Raw genomic sequence first — 18,425 nt, 5'->3', positions numbered from 1 at the left:
AAAGCCTAAAAATAGCGCAATAGTCTAGAAAGGGAGAAATATCCATTGCGGGCCCCGCTGAGGTTGTTCTGGGCTTTGATTGGTGTTGTGTGGTGCCCCCGGTGATGGTTCGCTGTGACTGTACAGTGTTTATGCATCCATAGTGATGAACAGTAAATAAATATAGCGAAAATAAATAGAAGAAGACACATAGATTTATGTGATTTGGCACTTGGCTTACGTCCACGGGAATTCGGAGAGGGGAGAATCTACTATAATGTGCTTGTTTATAATCTCTCATGGTCTCTCGTCCTCACTGTGTAATGAAGATTTGAGTTTTATCATTTGGTTTTCATCCTCTTGCTAGAGTCTCTGTGGTGAGGTTGAAGAAGTGGAGTCTCCAAGAAGTTTAGCTAAAAGTCTCTAAAATCGTCCATGTCCCTCCCTTTTATCTCCTGCCCCTTACTTTATGTCATTTTCCCTTACCTTTATATGACATCACCCATTTTTCCTCCTAACACTTTGCACTCCCTCAGCCCTTTGTCTCCTCCTTTCCTCTCTCTTTCTTCCCTTCTGATAAGTCTCCCCTTGGGCTAGGTCTAGAAAACACTATGGGCCTAATATATTTTATCCCTTACACTAGTATTTGCTCATTTGTTCACACCATCAACACTAACTTTCACTTACTGAATTGTTGAACTCACTCTTTCCATTAACGTATTAGATGCAACTAGTTATGAAAAATGACTGCATGAATGATCCTAAAACAGTATATGACTATGATAGAAACCTCAATGAGATAGTAGGGGTAATTGTATGATGAAGAATGAGCTATATCAATGTAATTTTTACTGCTTTCTGATTTTACTTAATGGGGGATAATTAGAAGAGGAAGAATGAAAGATAATTTTTAAGAATGAGTTGAATAATGTTGTATTATATATTTTTGTCTTCGTTGTAATATCTTTATAAATATCTAAAATTGATTTTTGAATTCTTTTTTAACTCTCATTGGCTATGAGCGATTTTAGTTGAATTAAGAAAAGAGTTGTCTTTGGTTGAATTGACATACGTCTTTTTCAATGTGCTTTCCTGGGTTGGCGAATGCTACTACTCTTCAGTTTGCTAGCCTAGGTTAGATAGTACCGTTACCCTCTGGTTTGCTTGCTGAATTGACAAGCATTGTTATTTTTCAGTTTGCTCACCCATATTGATCAGAATAATTAACAATATATATTGGTATATTAATAATATTTCTAAGAATAACTCACAGGATCTGAGTGCCCAAATTTTGAGATCTGGTATCAAAAATTTGAAATTTATTTCTAGAAATTGAAGTAAGAACAGATCTGAGTCTATGATAACTAGAAGGTTCTGGTAAAAATAATATGATTGTGATAATAATCTCTTAAAAGGTTGAAAAGCAATTTGGACTGTTCTGTCATTTTTTATCTATATATTCTAGATCATTTTTAGAATTGTTTTCTACTTTTGCTCATGAAATAATATTTTCTAACTGTCATTCATTAGGGAGAGTAATTTGATTCCAATTAATCTGTTTGAGAATTTGTATATTAGAATTTGGTGTGCTAGACTATAATAATAATGTATAGCCTTTTGGACTAGTAATAAGAGTTTATGGCTCTAATGTTGTTTTTATCAGTTTATAATCGATTTTATATACTACAGTTAAAAGATGTGATCATTTCATCAAATGACAACCATTTATTGTAATATTTAATGTCAAAATATGTAAAATATTAGTATTAAATAATGAAAGTAAATAATTATGATAACAATTGAAATAAACTGGGTCTTGAAATAAGCCAAATTCTACCATTCCAAGTAATGAATCATGTAAATTATAGTGTATTCTGTCTTTTAGACATAGTAATAATGTAGCATTTAATACACTTCTGATAAGTGGTTTTATAGCTACATGTACTAATCTAATATGAATAAAAGAATATTTTTGTTCTTTATGATATTTAATATCTTCTTTTGTTAATAATTATAATGATTCATAATCATTATTTAAACTAAAAAATTTTTCAACCATTTTCATAGTACAATTCGAAAGAAATGATAATTTAGAAGAGAAAGTAGATTATTTGTATATTTGATTTTTAGGAACATTATGAATTGTCTAGTTTTATAAATTTATTTCTATGTCTATTATACTATAGTCTTCTTGGTTAATATTATCAGGTTCATATTCTATATGTATCCTAGTGGTGGATTCATCATATTTAAATAAACAATTTATCAAGACATGTTTTTAAAGAAAAATGTCCTATATTCAAAGAGAAATAAATAGATCAAGATCTTGAGAGAATACTATTGAAACGACCCTTAAAGCTTCTCCAGCATAGATGGGCTGACCAATAGATTTTCATGATTTATCAATATAAGACTTTCAATATACTTCATTTTCTTTTATATAGATTATCGTTGTTAAAAATCTATATCAGTAAAAAAAATTTTAATTTTTTTTTTTATAAAGCAAGAATATTTAAATGATTTCCTACATTTTGAATTTTGTCTCTTAAAAATTTACAGTGATCTTCTAATTCTTCTATTACTACTTATATATTTTGATATACATGATATCTAGTCATCATTGAATTATAATCTTGTCTCATTAATTGTTGTTTTTTTTTTTAAATATTTTATTCTTTCTATTAAATGATTTAACTCAAGTCTTATATTATATCATCCACAAATTAATTAACTCGGTCACGAAAACTAATATTATGAGTAAAATAATAATTTCTCGTGAACAAAACAAGAAAGCAACAAAATAATAATACAATGGAAAAATAAAATAGTAATATAATATGAGCAATGCCACATACAGTCGTGAAATTGTAAATGTCGTGCAATTACTTTGAAAAAGAGTGAGGTCTCAATTAAAAAGTTAATTTTTTTTTTCATGTGAGTTCCATATTAATTCATTTTTTTCAAAGTGACTGCATACCATTTACACAACCATAATTACAAATATCATTTCTCATATAATATTATAACAATATGTAACCATATCTATATATAATATGTATAATATATTATATATTTATTATATTTTATTCAAATTATATCCGGTTCGTGTAACCGGGCACTCCAACTAGAACATAAAAATGCAAGGGCATATAAGAAAACACGAACAGCCTCGTGAATAGGTAATCCATCTATCGACCCTCGATCGGCGCCCTTTTTCCCCAAGCAAAAGCCCTACAAATCTCACTCTGACTCGAGAGCTCGAGGGAGAGAGAGAAGGACAGAGGCTGAGAGGGTACGTCATGGATGCGATAAGGAAGCAGCTAGACGTGCTGATGGGGGCGAACCGGAACGGCGACGTTCGGGAGGTGAACCGCAAGTACTACGATCGCGACGTGTGCCGCCTTTACCTCGTTGGCCTTTGCCCTCACGAGCTCTTCCAATTGACGGTAATATTTGATAGATTTTATCTTTATTTTTTTTTATCTTCAAAATATATTTTAATTTGTTACCTGAATTAAGGAAGCCCTAATCCTTTTTAAATCCGTAAGGCTTAATTTAATTGTTGCGACTGTAGAGCTGTTTTTTTTTTTTTAGTTTTTTTGCCGAGAAATCTGAGGAATGGAGGACAAGTTTATTTTTCAGTCTACATCTATATTATGGTATTTTTGGAGTTTACTTGACATGATTGGTTCCTGAGAAAGTTTGGGAACGAGACGATTTGGGTCGCAAGAAACCTTGCTGAAGTAGAAGAAAAAGTATAGTAGGGTTTTTATACCGAAATTCTTTATTGAATGGGATTTGTTAAGTGGTGAAACGAAGGACTGACGGATAGAATACGCTAGTTTATATTAGTGTAAATTTGTTTGTTTAATCCCTTTGAATATCTAATATTTTCAAAGTATTTGAGCTAAGGAAATTGTTGTAGCTGCAAGGACTGCTTGGTTTTGTATGGGGATGGTTTGGCCCTTTTGGTTCCCTCGTAAAGTTGAGACTTGTTTTTTTATTTTGGTTGGGGGGAGGAATTTTTGGAACTGATGAAGAAAGTTCTGATATGTCTCCCTTAGGTTATCATCTTAAGATAATTTTTGTTGATGGAAGAATTATATATGGTTTTAGTAAATTCGTGGAAAGGAGAAGATAGTTGCTTTTTGGAGTTTGATTGGCCTCATTGGATACTGCAAAGATTTGGGAAACAGACTGAGAATTTGTATAAAAGTACGAGAAAAGAAAACAAAATTGGAGTGTTTATGGTTTTCCTTGTTTTGGTCTCTATGTTCGAGGAAACAGAGAAGTAACACATGGAAAGCGTGAGTTTTATAATAGTTGGCAAAGGAACTGAAGTCTATAGGTGCAGCTGGTTTGTGGGTGGGTACGTGCACAATATTATATGAAAGAAGCCACATGCAAAAGATAGTCATGAGTAGTGAGACGTAGAAATTTCAACTTGTCTGAATTGGCAACAGTATTAGAGGCTTTTGCTCCTTTTTTCAATGAATTCTACAAAAGATGCGTCTGACTTGACACTAAGCTGTATAATACCTATTGCTGGGCTTGTTGAATGAGATTGGTATGAAGGCATCATCTGTCTATAGGTCTTATACATTCTGCCCCAATCTGGGCTGGTTTTCAAAATTGGCTCCACTTGGATGCATATCTCACTTCACCTTTCTTGCTCTCGCTTTGGTCTTTTTGGTGGGGGAGCGGTTGCTTCTGCTTATTTCTGCCAATCCTTATTGTAGAGATTGCCACCCCATGGTTTAATGGGTTTAGATTTCAGCACACGGTTTCTGGTGGATGAAGTGCACCTCAAGGTGGGCAAGAAGGTCTTGTTGTGTTGTCAGACTGGTTGGTAGTGATTTTCTCATAGCAATTGCTGGTTTTCTTTTGGAACAGGCAGCTTTGGTTTCTTTATGTAACAACAGTCTATACAAAGACATATGATGATGTAGCAGTGGGAGGATTTAGTATTGACGTATCTGTTGGTAACTTTTTAAGTATTGGGTCAATTTTTCTTTACTGCGAATATCTTATGTTTAGTCATCATGTATCATGACAGGGATAGGAAATTTTTCTGGACTTTATTTTTATCCATAAATTGATGTAGAGTGAATTCCTTTCCATTTATCTTTTTAAATCAAGGAGAAACTTGATTATTCTGGTGTTAATGCATTTACTCTATATTATTAAGACTTATTGTGTTCTTGCTATGTGTGCTATTCATCTGTTTATCGATAATTAATTTGACCACTTCTAACTCTCTAAAATCATCTATTCTTTTTCTCTTGTTCCAGAAAATGGATATGGGTCCCTGCCCAAAGGTCCACTCCTTGCAGCTGAGGAAAGAGTATCCTTATACTTTTAGGGAATGATATGTGTTTCAGTGTTCTTTTTTTTTTTTTTTTTTTTCTAATTAAAATGAACACCATTGAGTTGGTGTCAAGCTGTGGACACTGAAAATTATCATTCATTATTATAGTTTTAAGTCAAGCCTCTGGAATGCCGCTGTGGTCTAGATGGTCTTGCATTTTCTATTTATCTTGTTGAAGAATTTGCTTTTCCCCTGTTTTGTACTTGGGAATTTGTACTGAAAAGGTAATACCAAATAATTTAATTGCATAATCTGTGATAGAAGTCTAACTAGAATTTTTATGGTTAAGCTAATTGTCTTGCACTTGTAAGTTTTCTTGCCATTGGCCATTTTTAGCTATGCAGAAGAAATTACTGCTTGTGCCATACTTCACTTAATAAGGGATAAGCTCTTGGTGACCTACATTGTTACTTTTCTGTTGAACCTTGCCATGCACTAGGGCTTAAGCTTCAAAATCCTCATAAGTCTTTTTGTTATTTTACTTATAAAAAAAGCGTCATAAGTCATGTTTTAAGATTACCAAGAGGTTGCTGGAATTAATAGCTACTTAATTAGCGATTCAAAAGAGTTTTTTTAAATAAGTGGATGTGATCCAATGGCATGTAAATGTTGTGGATTTTCAATTTTTTCTATAGTTGGGCTTAAATCTTTTTAGATATGAGGAATCCAAAGCAAAAGGGACTGACAACTATGATAGAGATTTGGAGGATGTCATCGATAGGCTCATTCTTGAGTGCGATAGGAAGATCACTAGAGCCCTTAGGCGCCTTGAGGCTGAGGATGCAAAAGCTGCTATAGCAATTTCTGTCTCAGAAGTTACACAGGTGATGGTTGACTCTTTCAATTCATATGTTATGAATTTTCATTCGGCGAATTTAAAATTCATTAATTGGGTTTTGTTGAAATTGCAGACATCTGAGGTGCTTGAGCTATCCAAGCATATCAAAGAGAAGTTGAAAGAAGCTGATCAATATGGTAATGTGTACAGAATTAGTGTATAACTTCCGCTGGTGCTTGCCTAGATTTTGATTTTTTTTTGAGTTATAGAGAGCTTTTGAGTATGAATGGGTATAAAATTATACACACAAACATACAGGTATGTATGCATATACAGATATGATTGAGCACTTAGTATTTTGTGTGGGCTATAAATTAGATTCTTCATAGTAACTGAATTTTGATGTTGCCAGTCATACTTTTTTTTTTGATAAGTAATATTAAATTTTATTAATGAGAAGAAGGCATAAGCCAGGTACACTGGAAGTATACATGTGAATACACCGTTTTAAGAGGTAGAAAAAGTTACAAGGAAATCATGGAAGCTAAGACCATTGAACTCTAAAGCCATGGCCCACAAAAATAAAGTCTTCCATAAAAAACCCCTAAATTCTTCTATAGATCTTTCCTGGTCCTCAAAAAGCCTATTGTTTCATTCACTCCAGATGCACCATAGGATACATATGGGGGCCATTTTCCATAGTGCTGTAATCTGCGCTGTCCCTACTATCCCTCTCCAACTTACCAATAATTCAGCTACCCTTCCCGGCATTGTCCACGCTAACCCCATCCTGCTAAAGAAATGATTCCAAGTGTACCTAGCAAAATCACAATGTAGGAGGAGATGATCTATTGTTTCCCCACTCTTTTTGCACATACAGCACCAATCCATCATTATAAGACCGCGTTTTCTTAAATTATCAATGGTTAAGATCTTCCCAAGGGTTGCTGTCCAGGCAAAGAATGCCGCCTTGGGAGGTGCTTTATTCCTCCATATACTCTTCCACGGGAAGTTAGGCAAAGGTGAGGCTGCAAGAATCGCATAATAAGAGCCTATCGAGAATTTTCCTTTCCGAGATGCACACCAGACCAGCTTATCATCAATTAAAGCATTAGGGGAGATGTTATGAAGTAGGTTAAAAAACTCTACCAGCATGCTTACTTCCCAGTCATGAGCCTCTCTAGTGAGATTTATGTTCCACACTTGAGTATCATGTGTAGTACCCCACAAATCTGCCACATTCGCATCTTTTTCCCTCGCAATGCTGAAAATATCAGGGTAAGCCTCCTTAAGAGCTGTATCACCCACCCATACATCATTCCAAAAGCTGATTCTCTGGCCATTCCCCATACCTAGCCTGGTGTTGCTAGAGAATGCCCCCCACCCTTTTCTTATATACTTCCATAACCCCACACCATATGCTCCCCTTTCCTCATTAGAGTACCAACCTCCCCTAGTACTTCCATACTTTGCATCAATCACCCCTTTCCATAGTGTTTCCTTCTCGTAATTATACCTCCACAACCATTTCCCAAGTAAGGCCTGATTAAACAGCCTCACATTATGGACTCCCAAACCACCCACATGCAAAGGTGTGCACACCTTTTCCCATCCAACTAAATGAAATTTAAACTCAACTCCTATGCCACTCCACAAAAAGTCCCGTTGTAATTTTTCAATCTTGGAGGCAATGCTAGTTGGAAGGGGAAAAAGAGACAAGAAATAAGTGGGAAGATTAGATAATGTGCTCTTGATAAGTGTTATCCTCCCCCCCTTAGACAAATATAATCTTTTCCACCCAGCCAACCTACGTTCTAATTTTTCTAGCACCTCCCCCCAAATTGTCTTTGCTTTGAAAGATGCCCCCAAAGGGAGCCCAAGATACTTCATTGGCAACGAGGAGACCCCACACCCCAAAATACTGGCCAGCCCCTGAATATTACCTACATCCCCCACTGCCACCATTTCTGTCTTCGCTAGATTTATCTTTAAACCGGAAGCCGCTTCGAAACATCTTAAAATGGCCTTCAAGGATTGAATATGCGCCACATTATCATCACATAACAGCAGCGTATCATCTGCAAATAAAAGATGAGAAATAGTAATAGGCCCATTGCCCACTGAGAATCCTGAGAAGAAACCACCTGCTACAGCGGCCGGCACCATCCGACTTAAGGCCTCCATCACGATCACAAAAAGTAAAGGAGATAGTGGGTCGCCTTGTCGTAGCCCCCGCGAACTATTAAAGAAACCCACAGGTTCACCATTTACCAAAACTGAAAATCGAGCTGTAGAAATACAATGACGTATCCATCCCTTCCATTTTTCTCCAAAACCACACCTTCCCTAAAGATAGAGCAAAAAGTTCCAATTGACATGATCATAGGCCTTCTCCATATCCAATTTACACAAAATACCCGGGATCTTTGACTTAAGCCTGCTGTCCAAACATTCATTGGCTACCAAAACCGAGTCCAGTATTTGCCTTCCTCGTACAAATGCATTTTGAGACTTTGAAATGATCTTATCCAAGACTGTACTGATTCTGTTGGCCAAGACTTTTGCAAGAATCTTATACACACTGCCCACTAGACTAATAGGCCTGAAGTCCTGTGCCTCTCTTGCACCCGGTTTTTTGGGGATGAGTGCAATGAAGGTAGTATTCAAACTCTTCTCAAATTTACCAAAAGTAAAGAACTCCTGGAAAACCAGCATAATGTCCTCTCTTACCACCTCCCAACAAGTCTGAAAAAATGCCATAGTAAAACCATCCGGCCCCGGAGCTTTGTCTTTGTTTAATTTCTTGATGACTTGATGTACCTCAACTTCTTCAAATGGTCTTTCCAACCAAGTCATACTAAGACGATCAATGGTATCAAAAGCTAACCCATCTACTGTAGGCCTCCATGCAAACGGTTCTTCCAACAAATGCTCAAAATGTCCAGCTACGTAGTCTTTGATTTTTGTTTGATCAGAAACTACCTCGCCATCAATGTTCATGGACTCGATTGTATTGAACCTTCTATGGGAGTTTGCCACTTGGTGAAAAAACTTTGTAGATCTATCTCCCTCCCTTAGCCACAAAGCCCTTGACTTTTGCCTCCAAGAAATCTCCTCCATTAATATCAACCTTTCTAATTCTGTAACTACTTGCCCTTTTCGACCTTCCTCATTTTCCACACCCTCTAAACTTTGTAGCTCTTGAAACAAGGATTTCTTCTTTGCTTCTACATTACCGAATACCTGTTCATTCCAAGTCTTCAAGTCCCTCTTTAAGGCCTTCAACTTTCCCGCCAATACCTTACTCGGAGTGCCCTGCATTTGATACGAATTCCACCATTGCCTGACCAACTCCACAAATCCTTCGGATTTTAACCACATATTCTCAAATTTAAAGGGCCGTTTGCCTCCCGGTATTCCCCCACAATCTAACAAAATAGGAAAGTGGTCCGAGCATAACCGAGTGAGTCTTTTCTGACAAAAGTCTGGATATTGTATCTCCCATGAAGGAGATATAAGGAATCTATCTATTCTTGATCAGGCGTGGTTGCTAGACCAAGTATATCCACCTCCCAAGAGAGGTATGTCCATGAGTCCCAACTCTGAAATGAAATCTGAGAATTCCCCCATAGCATGATTTTGCCAACCCTCTCCCGACCTTTCACTTGGAAATCTTGTCACATTAAAGTCCTCCCTTATGCACCATGGCATCTCCCACCATGAGCATAAACCTGCGAGCTCATCCCAAAGTAACCTCCGTTCACCCTCTAAATTAGGACCATATACCCCAGCAAAAGCCCACTCAAAACCATCTTCTGAATTTTTAAACAAGCAACCCACAGAATATTCTCCCACGAACTCATCAATGTTCTCTACCACTCTTTTGTCCCACATGGCCAATATTCCCCCCGACGCCCCATCCGAAGGTAAATACACCCAACCTACATATTGCCAGTCATACTTTTGCTCACTACTGGAAAAAATAATTAAAAAGTTGAACCAATGCGGATAATCAGGATAAAAGAAAGAACCATTCAGTTCTTGCAAGTAACTCAAGTCTCACGACAGGAAGTGAAATGCTTAGTTTAGGGTTACTGATTTTTGTGATTTTCTAGAAAGAGACTATCAACATTAGCTTAATTCTTATTATTCTATTGTGTATTTATATGCATCCTGTAATCAGTTCTGGGTTTTTTTTGGACAAATGCAATCTCCTTCCCGCTCTTTTGTTTATTAGTCATTAATAACTTATTAATAAAAAACTGATGTGAAATATGCAGATCTTGAAGGCAAAACAGATCTTAAAATTCGAGCTTTGGAGGTGGTAGAGGAACTAAGAACCAAAAGAGCGGACAAACAGGTGATGATTGCTATCTGAGACATTTTATTTGTCTGCTGTGATTTTTATTGTTTCGTTGTTCTCATCTATCGTTCTGTCATGTTGATCCATCGGTTGAAGTTCCATGAATTCCTTTTTTTTTTTTTTTGGACATATATTATATGGCTTTCATACGTGTCTTCCTTCTGTTGTGGTGACAGTCCATGCTTCTTTTGGATGCATTCAATAAAGATAGGGCATCTTTGCCTCAACCCCTGCCAAACCCACCACCTTTGGCACCCTTGCCTGTAGTTACACCTGATCCTCGTACACAGGAAATGATAAATGAAAAGTTGAAGAAAGCAGAGGATCTTGGTAAGTCACTAATATTCAGATTTATTCGGTTATGGCCACACTCCATTGCGGTTGGAATTTGGATCTTATATATGTGCTCTGTTATTGTTTGTGGCACTTTTTTTGGTGTGTATTGTCATAGTTGAACATGACGGGTACGTTGTTTCTTTTCCATTATTCCTCTGCCTTTGTTAATATGGTTTTCTATTAAAAGAATAGGACCTTTCTATTTACACAAACTTCCTGGTGAAAGTGTCATACTTTTGTGTTTTTACATGTTTGGCAACTGCTGCTGTTGATCTCATCTTTTCTAGGGTGGGGCTGGGGGTTAGTTTATGCAACCACTATTGTGTTTGGTAATTGATCTTTATACTTTGTTTTCAACTAAATCATTTTGTCCAATATCTCTTAGTACTCGTCATTTCTACGTGTTATATGGGATTTCAAACTTACCTTTACTTGATGTGAGTAAGTAGAAGTTATGTTTGTGAATACCTACTTGTTGGCCAAATTCAAATATCTAGTCCAAATAGGTTAAAAACTTTTCATCAAGTGGCTTTCATCAAAAAAAAAAAAAAAAAAAAAAGAGGAAAAATGCTTGCAACTCTTTAGTAGGCCTCTCCTTTTATTTTCTATTTATTTTTTCTTTCTTTTTCCTGTTTTGTCGTGACCAATTTTTCAAAATCTCTAGTCCAAAATAGGGTGGCCTTCCTGTTTTATCGCTACCCTTTAGGTCGGCCTATCTCTTCATTTCCATTTTTGCCCCTCCTCTATCCCTCTCTCTCTCTCTCTCTCTCTCTCTCTCTCTCTCTCTCTCTCTCTCTCTCTCTCTCTCAGGTGGTTCCTTTCAGTACCATTATTGTCACTTTTGATCCTCTTGTTATATTTCTGAATCTATAGAGGCCCTATTAGACCCAACTGGAAGACATGGTGATCATGCTGTTCTAAACAACAATAAACTTTGGTTTAAGCAAAGTATTCCTGAAACATACTCTAAATTGTATTCGCCAGTAAGAAGTATCTCAAAACGGCTTGTCCTCTACTTGAATAATATGGCTGACTGTAAACAGATTTGAATTATGACTGGAAATGACATGGCATGAGACTTTTTTATGTTGGTTTAAGTTACTATGAGAATCTTGGTTGTGTTGTGGATTTTGGCATGAAGAAATGCAACTGAAATGCTTTATTTTGTATGATTTTAATTTTAATTTTAATTTTAGTCCTAGGAATCAACTTGTGGATATTTCTTGAAGTTTTGTAACCTTTTCAGGTGAGCAGGGTTTGGTTGAAGAGGCACAAAAGGCATTAGAAGAGGCTGAAGCTCTTAAGAAGGTTCTTTTTTTGTTAAAAATAAAAAAGTGTTTTTTAGGTTTATGCGCATGTTTTCTTAAAAAAAGGGGTTTATGGGCTTGTTTTATGATGAGGTCTTCTGGTTTGTGTTCTTGTAGTTTATTTTATGTAATTGTCACATTTTGCTGTTTTAAAGCCTTTGTAGCTTCCATTGTTTTCTTTTCTTTTTGCTTCTTATTTTAGTAGTTTTGTTATTTCGATCTCAGCTACCTGCTCGGCAGGAGCCTGCTCTGGATTCCTCCAAGTACACTGCTGCTGATGTTCGCATTGTAAGTCCATTTTACCTTTGCTTATTTTCTATTTTTGGATTGAAGTGTTCTTTTAGGTGTGTAGAAATCTATAGTTGAACTGCACAGATATTAAAAAGGGGGAGAGGGAGGGAGGGAGGGATTAGCCATATGCTATGTCATAACCAACATTCTCCTAGGCAAACACCTTTATAGATCAAAACAGCGGCATTGTGGGCATGTTTCAGATATGTTTTTAATACATTTGATGTGCAAAATATCCATGTTTAGGAAAAAAAATTGGACTGTTAATTTAAATGACTGTTATTGTTTAACATTTTTTTATAATTTTGTTCAATGTTTTAAAAAGTCCATTAATATCCTTGTTTATTAATTTCAAATTTTCAACTTTTTCATCTAATCTTTACCTAATCATTAATCGATCAAAAAAATATCCTTGTTTATTAATTAGCTCAGAAATACTTATCAATAAAAGCATAATTTGCTCTGAAATCCTAATTTTTGTCAATCCTGATATTATGTCAGACTGATCAGAAGTTACGCGTTTGTGACATTTGTGGAGCATTTTTGAGTGTTTATGACAGGTAATATTCGATTTTGTATCCTTAATTTTTACTGTATTTTTGTATGTTTTCTTAGAAAAACATATAGATGGTAATTGGGGATTACAATTCAGCTTTTGACCCGACAAGTATACCTCCTTGTCACCAGCAGGCTCTTGGGCCCAGTTTTACGAGGAATACTTTTGCAGCTAAAGAATGTGCGTCTTTTTCTGTTTTATGCTTGCAGATCATGCTATTATTAGCTTGAAAATTAACAGGCAACTGTGCTGTAAATGTATATTTTTGTCAAAGCTTTCGAATATGTTAGGTGCGTAAACCAGTTTTATTTTCTTTGTTATTTTCAGTGACCGCCGTTTAGCTGATCATTTTGGTGGGAAGCTTCATTTAGGCTATATGCAAATCCGAGAGAAGTTAGCAGAGCTTAAGGTAATTTATATTCTGCCATTCTTATCCTTTTATCCTTTTTTATTATCATTACCACCACCACCACCACTACTATTTGTAGTAGGAGGTAGTAATGGTAGCAGATGATTGATTTTATCTAATATCTAAGTGTCAAAACAGATGTCAGATAGATTTTTTTTAGCAAAATAAATGTCAAAAGCGAATAACCAAACTGATGCTGTAGTAATCAATGTGATGTATCTATTGTTTTACCTATTTTTTCTTTCGAAATATCATTAAGTGGGTATTCTGAATATGTTGGTTCAGGTGCTGGTATAATGTTTGACATTCTTCTATAGAGATTCTCAGTTAGTGTTCCATCTGTGAGTTTTTCTAACTTCAGTGAAGGGATAACTCTTTTTTAAAGATATTTTCTTACATTTTTTTCCCGTTATCATCTAGTTTTTAAGATTAGCATGGAAAATTCCCAACAAATTGTCTACTCCAATTTGGTTTTAATGATCAGGACATGTTGGATGTGGACTGATACCCCTGGGGTTTGAAACAACAATTACGTGAATTTGCTAGAAATATATATCACAAGTGTAGTGGGATGTAATCTCGTAGTTCGATTTTCAAGGTACTTATGTAATTTAGAATTATCAAGTGGTGTAATATTAATATATAGTTTCACTCGTCTTGAATGTAATCTATATATAAGTAAGCATGTATGTATACAGTAGTTCAATACTAGAAAACTGTCTTCTGCAAAATAATGGTTGTGAAGGCAACTAGAAAGGAAAAAAGAGAAAAAGAAAAAGGAAATTCAATGGCCGGTCCCTGAACATTGTAAAAGGTGCTGTTGGCCTTGATCAAGAGGCTTGCTGTAAAGAAGGGTTCAAAAATCAAGAAGCGTGCTGGGTGTTTGTGCTATTTTTGCCATCTAGTTTTTCTGGCCTTTGAATAATTTTACATGATATTGTGCAAACAGCATCCTGGGTGACAGCATTGTTAACTTTATAGAAGGTGACAAGCAGTTGCGGTTTTCAGTTGTGAATGGTGTTCTGTTTTATGTTGATGCACTTTCATGCTGCCTTTTACCTCTCTCGATCCAATGGTAATACTATTTTAAAAAATGGGTGATTGCTTCCATCACCAACCCTACGCACTGTCGCTGCTCTCTGTGCCCCATGCAATGAGCACTGGCCTTCCTCTTTATAGAGGAGAGTTAACTTATATTATAGAGGCTGGTGGTTGGTACAGCGGTGCTGCATTAGTGTGGTGATAAATAGATGTGCAATTTTATTTTAGTTTTTGAGATATTGCTATAAAAGGAAACCAGTTTCAGTTTGTGGAAGTGACTGCCCCACCAATTTTACAATAGGAGAAAATGGACACCACAAATTTGTATGGCATTTATTTTCAGAGCTTATAGACTTTACCAATTATTGAACAGGATAGGGGAAATGGATAAAGGAAGGTACATTTTTAATCACTTTGTGGCGGCAGATAATATTTGTGTCAAAGTAGCTCTGCTTTTTCTTGTGGCTTGCTATATCTTTAGATCTAGTTCTTTTTCAATATAATTAGACTTGTATCATTCAAAAGTGGGAGTTTATTGTATTTTTTTGGGTAATTAATTTGTCAGGAAGAGAAAGAAAAGGGCCGAAAGGTTGATCGGGATGATAGAAGGTATATTTCATTATCTATTTTTCAATTGTATATATATTATATTTCTATTTTGTCCCTAAATTTCTAACTGAATATTGTTCTTTTCCCTCCTTCAATTGTTTGATTTGTAGATCAAAAGAACGCAGCAGGGACAGAGACAGGGAGCCTAGTAAGGACCGGGAACGAGGAGATAGCCGTGACCGAGGAAGGGATCATGATCGTAGGAGCAGAGATCGTGATAGGCATTATGATCGTGAACGTGGATATGATCGGGAGCGTGATAGAGACATAGATCGCTCCCGCAGTTATGATTCAAGAAGTCGCCGCAGGTCACGGTCAAGGGAGCGTTCCAGGGACTATGATCGCCACAGGTACTTTACCATGATCACCATAGTTCCTTGTAAGTTGTGGTCCACAAACCATGTTCATGGCCTGGGGGTCCCACCAGATGCCCATGGATTAACTGGATAAACTCATCGTGGTCACGAAACAGTCCAAGGCACTCTCTAATCATAAATGAGTTGTTTTCTGCGCGAGTTACCAATAATTTTATCTGATTACTTACTGTTGTCATTTCAGGCATTATGATCGGTACTAGAAGATCCTTGCTGTGGAGCATATGGATTTGAAATGTGTTCTTGTCTAGATCAGTGTTTAGACAAATGTAGGGAAATGATAATTATGTTTTTAATTACATGTCTAGTGGAGTTGGAGCTGGAGCTGTCATTCCCCTGTGATGGAGACGTAATTTGGTGCTTATGTTTTCTCAAGTATGTGTTTGAAAGGTATGTTCGACGCTAATCGAAGTTGGAGTTTGAATTCCTCTTAAATTTGGCTGTAATCTTGGTGACTTTCATGGTATTGAAATTTGGTCGAGGTGGATTGTGTACGCTATATATTCAGTAAATGGTTTTACTTGATAATCCATAAGGAATGCCATCCGAAGGTAAACTTCACCCACTGCTTTATGTTAGACACGAATCATGATACACAACCATTCCTAACCTATAGAAGAAAATTGCTAATAATGAATGAAACTGATTTCCTTGGTTCAGTTTTTCGCAGTTTTTTCATTGTGTCCGAATGGACTCTGATTGAAGATGAATATATGTATGATAACCCAACTGCCCAACAATTCTTTGGAGTCTGGAGTGATAAGAGGATTGAATTTTGTCACAATTAATATTCTATGTTTTTCTTCTCAGCAAACTAGCTGTCAATTGGGCCCCATCTTCTGTGGCATCCCAATCTCGCGGTTGGGAAGCCATGGAGGATGGCTCCTGGTAATTCAAAAGATGCGGAAGTGGGTATCTGCCAAAATCCCCGTACATGGATCCAGGTTGCGAATGAGGTTGCATGCTTCGCCACTGCATCCAGCTTTGCCCTAGTCGGATGTCTGCCTGTATACGGATTTAGGTTATGTTTAGGCAGTGAGATGATCTAAAGATGATTTGTGAATAATAATGAAAAATGATAAAAAAATAATGATTATAAAATATTAAATGATAGTGAATAGTAGATGAATATTAATACACTAGGCTAAATTCTACTTTTTTATTTTATTTCTATTTTTATTCATATTTTTAAAATATTTTTAAACATTTTTAAAAAATAATGAAAATATTAATACATTAATAATCATTAAAAAAAATTTAAATACATGCGGCTCGTGAGAACCAGAGGATGTTCAGCAAAATGTTACAACACACATTTCCAAGTCTGACTCAATTGGGCCACAAACATTAAAAATTAAAAAAAAAAAATGCTTGAAACAGAACCCATGAGGAAACAACAAACGCACAAAGAAACCAAACTTGTAGAATAATAAAGCAGAGTCCCATATGACAGTAAAGAAAAACGAGCTCATGGCATAAGGCAACTTCACGTCCACAATCCACATGCCGTTCCGTAGAAGAAAAACAATACTGGTGCAGGCAGCCATCAACTGAAAACATCCGACTAACATCAGTATCTTCCAAACAAATTACACAAATATCATTCAGATTCTTGATTCTACAGGACTGCTAACTTGAGACACTGTTGCCTCTCTCGCATGTTTAAATGCAAATCTAGTATCATTTCGTGGCCACGAGCAAATCTTGTCCTTGTTGCTCTGGTTTAGGAGTATAACCGGTTTAACTTGGTCTGATTTTAGATAAAATTTAAGACTAAATTAGTAACAATGGTTTTGCATTTTTTAAAATCGATTATGTATCGATTACTTCCTTAAACCAGTACTTCCGGTTTTATTGGTTCCAGTTCGGTTCTCCGATTTTAATATATTAAGTATATTAATATTACTAATATATTTATCAAAAGAAATATGTTTTTTTTTTTTTAATGGAAATATGCTTCAATGCATTCATTCATAAACGAAGTTACAATTGTGACTTATCAATACAGGAGAACTAGATTATAAGTCAACTAATGCAACTGCTCAGGAGCTTTCCCGTCAACAAATTTCTTTGTGATGGACATTGTCTAAACTTCTACACCTTCTCTCCTGACAACAGTCAAAAGAGAGAGCGTTCTGTCAAAAACAGAACTAAAACAACATTTCTTCCAAAGAAGAAAGGTACACCCACGCTCCATCTTCCCAAGGAGGAGTACATCCACACTCTCTCCTCCCAAGGAGGAAGAGTACCAACACCTACATTCCTCCAAAAGAGGAGTAGGACAAAACACCCACATTCCTCCAAAAAAGGAGTGGGACACCAGCCTATTTATTATTTAAACCTAATACATATTAAAAAAACAAAAACTTAAAAAAACTGATAATGGGCTTGTGTGCACGTGGGGGCCCAGCCTAAGCCAAAACCTAGCTTGTGTGCACGTGGGGGCCTAGCCCAAACCAACCCATTAGGGTTTCATTGTTTCCTTCTCCCGCTGCCACCCACTTTCTCTGTTATCCATCCTGCACATGAGCCGGCCGCTCCACCACGATGCATGGAAAGCGCTACTGACCCAAGTGAAAGCACGACAACCATGGGGAGGCAGCCCATAAAACCACGTGCCAAAACAGAGCAGCAAGCTCCGTCGCCATCTACCTCTTCCATGGACGCCGTCTCGCCCCAGCCAAGGACAACCATCCTCAGCTCAGACCCATAACCCACAACTCGTACCATAACCAGAGCAGCCCCGCCTCGCCTCGAACCACTTCTCCAGATCCCTCACCGTTTGCCTTCCTTCCTCGCCGTTTACCATCCACCCACTACGCCAAAAGACCACCGAATGATCCCCAGAGCAGGACATCCACAAACGACCCATGAACGCCCATACCAAAATAGAGCATCAAGCTCCGTCCCACACCACCTCTCTCCCACTGTCCCCTCTTCCCTTTGTTCTGCAGAAGCGGCCCAAACGAGCATCCGGCACCCTTTATAAGCACTAGCCGACACAATCACAACCA

General features: G+C 36.7%; 1 protein-coding gene across 1 annotated transcript; it reads left to right on the top strand.

Annotated features, from left to right (window-relative positions):
* Positions 1-3,131: 3,131 nt before the first annotated feature.
* On the top strand, positions 3,132-15,910 carry LOC122315774 (putative RNA-binding protein Luc7-like 2). Its single transcript, XM_043131920.1, has 13 exons — positions 3,132-3,425; positions 5,271-5,323; positions 6,003-6,171; positions 6,259-6,322; positions 10,406-10,485; positions 10,665-10,818; positions 12,071-12,132; positions 12,357-12,419; positions 12,924-12,982; positions 13,306-13,387; positions 14,994-15,037; positions 15,148-15,387; positions 15,596-15,910. Exons 1-13 carry the CDS (start codon positions 3,279-3,281, stop codon positions 15,612-15,614), a joined length of 1,236 nt encoding a protein of 411 aa, XP_042987854.1. The 5' UTR covers positions 3,132-3,278; the 3' UTR covers positions 15,615-15,910.
* Positions 15,911-18,425: the final 2,515 nt, after the last annotated feature.

This window comes from Carya illinoinensis, chromosome 7, assembly GCF_018687715.1.
Source record: "Carya illinoinensis cultivar Pawnee chromosome 7, C.illinoinensisPawnee_v1, whole genome shotgun sequence".
In the NCBI taxonomy this organism is placed as follows: Eukaryota; Viridiplantae; Streptophyta; class Magnoliopsida; order Fagales; family Juglandaceae; genus Carya; species Carya illinoinensis.
Note: the sequence above shows the minus strand (reverse complement) of the source record. Positions and strands in the feature narration are given on the sequence as shown.